At 36.8% G+C, this 5,000-nt stretch overlaps 1 protein-coding gene across 1 annotated transcript in view; it reads right to left on the reverse strand.

The window, feature by feature from the left end:
- LOC135213384 (carboxypeptidase A4-like) overlaps positions 1 to 5,000 on the reverse strand; it is a 78,297-nt gene that overhangs the window by 45,706 nt on the left and 27,591 nt on the right. Inside the window, exon 16 of the mRNA XM_064247360.1 lies at positions 1,095 to 1,179. Within this exon, the coding sequence (XP_064103430.1) occupies positions 1,095 to 1,179 (85 nt within the window). The remainder of the gene's footprint in view (positions 1 to 1,094; positions 1,180 to 5,000) is intronic.

Here is a 5,000-nt window from a genome sequence, read left to right on the forward strand (position 1 = left end):
AGAAACATGTTGTTGTGTTAATGTGATGACTCCTGTATTCCAGTAGGATCTTGCAGCATTTGTATATAACAGTTAGTGAATAGCTGACATTGCCTTGACGTTGCTTTGACAACGCTTTGTATCACATCTTCATTTGAAGACACCTGGATCATCAGTTTAAAAAGGTAACGCCAACCGATGCCCCATTGGCAAAATACATGTTGACGTTCTCATGATAGTCTGTGCCTATGTCACAGACCTAGATCCGTATACTCGGATGTTTGTGTAACATTGTGCAATATGTCGCTCGACTAATGTTCTCACAACAGAATTGTATATCAGACTTCTATCACACCTCTTCGCTGGAAGAGCTATTCAAATCTTCCTGTAGATATCATTGTGATGTAAACTTGTTAAATATAACTTGTTATTTCACTATGTGCTTTACCATCTTAAAACCTACATACAAGAAACAACGATTGATGGGGACTTAGAAGAAATATCATCGCGATGTAAACTTGTTAAATATAACTTGTTATTTCACTATGGGTTTTACCATCTTAAAACCTACATACAAGAAACAACGATTATCGATGGGGACTTAGAAGAAATATCATCACAGACATGATACTTGTCTAAGATGTGATGTATACAAACCGATACTTGCGAATATTATCGCAGGTCAGAAAATAACAATTACAAGGCGACACCCTAATATATGAATGTAACCAATAATAACCCTATTTTTTGTCCACTTCATCCCATCCTTTACTGTGTCTTATTATGACCAACTCCTGCCATAATAAATGAAAACATTAACGTTTTATAGTTACTATTTACTCTGCGTATAAATGAAAACATTAACGTTTTATAGTTACTATTTACTCTGCATATTAAATAAACAAATCTTTCAATAATGTCTTCACTTATATTCGATGAAGAAATCTAATTAAGTCTGCAATCCATATCAAAGAACAATTTGCCAATGATAATTGGAAAACTCGCAGTAATTCTTCGTCTGAGAGAACTATTAGAAGCAAACTATTAGAAAAAAATTATTTAAAAACTAGCCATTCACTAATAATAACGGGAACCCACATTTCACTTTTACTTACAGAGTGTTACAGCAGAGTTGCCAGCAATGTACACCGCTTGACTTGCGTTTTGAATTTGTCCGGCCATTGCTTGAGCAGCAGCATCCTGAAATATGATGAACAATATGAAATAGTTGAATTTCCATGAACAAATGAATAAAGCTAAAAGGCAATATAACATTAAAAGTACATGAATAAATGTCTAATAGATACTTGAAACTTATGCAAATAAACCTTAACAAATGAATAATAAAAAGGCAATATTTCTGATATACACAAACTCACAACAATCATCAGAGGAGGGTTGATGTTGCATTTTAAAGAAATTTGGTTGGATTTGATGCCTGTCTCAAAGTTTTCTTTGACCACAGCTCTTTTGCCATTTATGATATGAGTAACTCACCTCACATGTATCATGAAATAATGACTGGTTCTATACACTACCTAAGAGAGTGTGAAACCAGTCATATCATGGTCTACATCGACAATTCTTTATGACTTCCTTTCATTTCTTTTTTCCTATAGTTTTTCAAAGATGTTGATATGATTAAGGTTTTAACCTTTCAGGTACCACAATAAACTGCCATGTATATAATCATAGCACGGAATATGCATGGGGCCGACGGCTGCAGAAAGTCCGCCAGACTTTAAAAGTAAAATTAGATTGATACAATAATGAGACTCTACCCAGACGTAAATTAAAATAGACCATCCCAATAAAGATATGTCCCATAAATATTAGGATAAACACGTCTATATTTAATATACAGAGACCAACCAAGTTTTATTATTAATCCAACATTTACCTATAATATCAAACTTGCAAGTTCTAATTATTGCATGATTATAAAAGGTTCATATAAAGTCTCTAACATTAGCGGAAACTTTAGAGCGCAGGAAGGGACAAAAAGAAACTTTCTTTGTGTATCGGATTGCCTTAACTTTAACGACCAAAAATCAATAACTCTGGATAAAAGGATATCAACAGTGACTTGCTGAAGTGACTTGATTAGAAAAGTAAAAAACATTTACAAAGAATGAACCTTGATGTATAAGTGTGTGACACAACAATAGGATTGAAGATCTCTAGAGGAAGCGAAGAGATGATAAGAGAATCGGTTCCGGAGAAATCTGTACAGCTGGAAACGAGGTAAAAGATACTGAAGTTTAAAGAGAGCCATTCCATAAAGAAAATAAAAGCTCATTATCAGATAGGAACATAACAGATCACAGAGAGGAAAGTAGTGAAACTCACAATATCATAAAAAAAAAAAAGGCTTCTTAGCAACCTAAAATCAATAAACAGTCTGAAGTGAAAATTAAAACTCTCCAGATGAAGACAAGAGAAAAGGTTTATTTGATTCCGTAATTTTTAATAAGGCTATCTATTCAAGTAGAGTAACCAGAAGATTTCACACAAAAAAAAAAAAATCCTCTCTAAATTCCTCAGAAAAGACGGAAGAGACACAAATGTAGGAAACTCAAATTCATGCCAAACATGAAACCAAAAACAATTAGGAGATGTTACTTACTGAATCATCAGAATGAAAGTATTAGAAAACGCTCTAAGCATATAGTATACTTCCTTCTATAACAATGATACTCTTCACTCTGTTGCAATTTATAAACAATCACGACACAGTTCCCTGCATATTTAATGGTGGCATTTGAACAGCAAATTTCTATAAAAAAGACGTTGAAATAGATATATTTATATATATATATATAGATATATATATATATATATATATATTATATTTATATATATAATATATATATAATATATATATAATATATTTATTATATTATATATATAAGAGAGAGAGAGAGAGAGAGAGAGAGAGAGAGAGAGAGAGGAGAGAGAGAGCCAAATAGTAAATGGCCAAATGCACAGTGTGCTGACCATCCTTATAAATATGTTAAATGAATAATTTAACCAAATAAGTGAGTTAACCCTTTTAACACAGCGAGTTTGCTTGAACGTTTCATTTTTTATTATTATATTTTAATTAATATAGTGCAACTTCTGAACCACTTAACAAAAGACTAAACAGAAAATCACTAGGATTCTGGCACAATTTATGTCTAGGATTTGTTCCTGATACTTGATGCTTCAATTCCTGTCAATTCACTGGTCAACAACAAATTTGTCTGCGTTTTTTCAGCTGATTTAGGACGAATCCGATGCGCTGAATCCAAAACTCACATTGGTTTTGCTCAATCAGGTCAAGTTTTTGAGCTGTGGCCACATGTATTTTTACGTTTTTGTTCACATGTACGCTTGTTTGGAGCATTTTAGAAGTTGGTGGGGGTAAAATGCCATGTCGAATATTTTTTTTTATTGGAAATTATTATTTTAATGACAAGAAGTATTCAGGTCCGATAGTTCTGGGTGATTATGTCGAAAAGTCATAAAAACCTCGAAATCTTCAAAAAATTGGTGCGTCAAAGCATAAAGTTGGTGGATCAAAACTAACTTAATGGGGCAGCCGCCCCATGGAGTGTATAGGAAGTTCCACCAGCGCATGTTCGGGTGTTTTCGCTTCATGTGTGTTGCGGAATATTTGCGTTGTCGTGCTGGTGGCACCAAACACGGAACGCGGTGGGCTGCGGTGGTTGTGTACAGTGGAAGTGGCAACTAAACGTGAAGCCGCCGGTTGTAATTTTGTGATAATGATACAAAAAAGTTGTATTTCTTGAAATAACGAACTCTGAAGAATGTACAATACCTACATGCGCCAACTTATGACTAATTTGTACATATTTTTGTTTTGCAGGTGAATGAGATGGCTTCGGCCAGAAGATCGTGCAGAAATAAGCCCGACGTGTTCTGCTACATATGTGGAGAATACACCATTGCTCCTAATAGGAAGCCAGTCACAAGTTTCATAAGGCGTTCTTACCATGCTTATTTTGGTATTAAACTTGGTGACCAGGATAAAGCTTGGGCGCAACACATGGTGTGCAAGGCATGCACCGAGACTCTACGTGGGTGGACCAATGGCAAGAGGAGTCTGAACTTTGGAATTCCCATGGTTTGGAAGGAGCCTACAAACCATGTCACTGAATGCTACTTCTGCGCTGTTGATGTGACTGGGATCAACAGAAAGAACCGGGGCAGCCTCAAGTATCCTGATCTTCAATCAGCACGTCGTCCTGTAGCTCATTGTGACGAAATTCCAGTGCCTATCTTTGGAAAACTTCTTGACATTAGTGACGAAGATGCCTCCAGTATTGAAGGACATGAAGAAGAAGAAGAAGAAGAAGAAGTGGTTCTTGAAGATGATGCTCCACATCCACTTTCCCAAAAGGAGTTGAATGATCTAGTTCGCGACCTCAGCTTGTCAAAGGCATCCAGACTGAAGGAAAAAAAACTCCTCTCTGACAGTGCTCGCATCAGCTTCTTTCGCAACAGGCATCAAGAGTACCTCCGTTTTTTCTCTGAAGAGAAGGACTTGGTGTACCGTGCAGATATTGCGCAGCTTCTGCTCAAGCTTGGAGTGCCACAGTACGAACCCAAGCAATCACTGAAATGTGTTCTGCTACACAACGGCAACCAGTTTGCCTCTATACCCCTGGCTCACTCGACTACACTTAAGGAGCAGTATGAAGCGGTGAAGTATGTGCTGGAGAAAATTGGTTATGGTCAGCATAAGTGGTTTATTTGTGTTGACCTGAAGATGGTGAACTTTTTATTGGGACAACAGTCTGGCTTCACCAAGTACCCATGTTTTCTGTGCATGTGGGATAGTAGGGACCGTGCTCAGCATTACACGAAGAAGGACTGGCCTGTGCAGGAGGAATTGGTGCCTTGCAAAGAAAGGAACGTCATCAACGACCCTTTGGTGGACAGAGACAGAATACTCTTCCCACCGCTGCACATCAAGGTCGGCTTAATCAAGCAGTTCACCAAGGCTCCCAAGGCTC

This window comes from Macrobrachium nipponense, chromosome 42, assembly GCF_015104395.2.
Source record: "Macrobrachium nipponense isolate FS-2020 chromosome 42, ASM1510439v2, whole genome shotgun sequence".
NCBI classification, from domain to species: Eukaryota; Metazoa; Arthropoda; class Malacostraca; order Decapoda; family Palaemonidae; genus Macrobrachium; species Macrobrachium nipponense.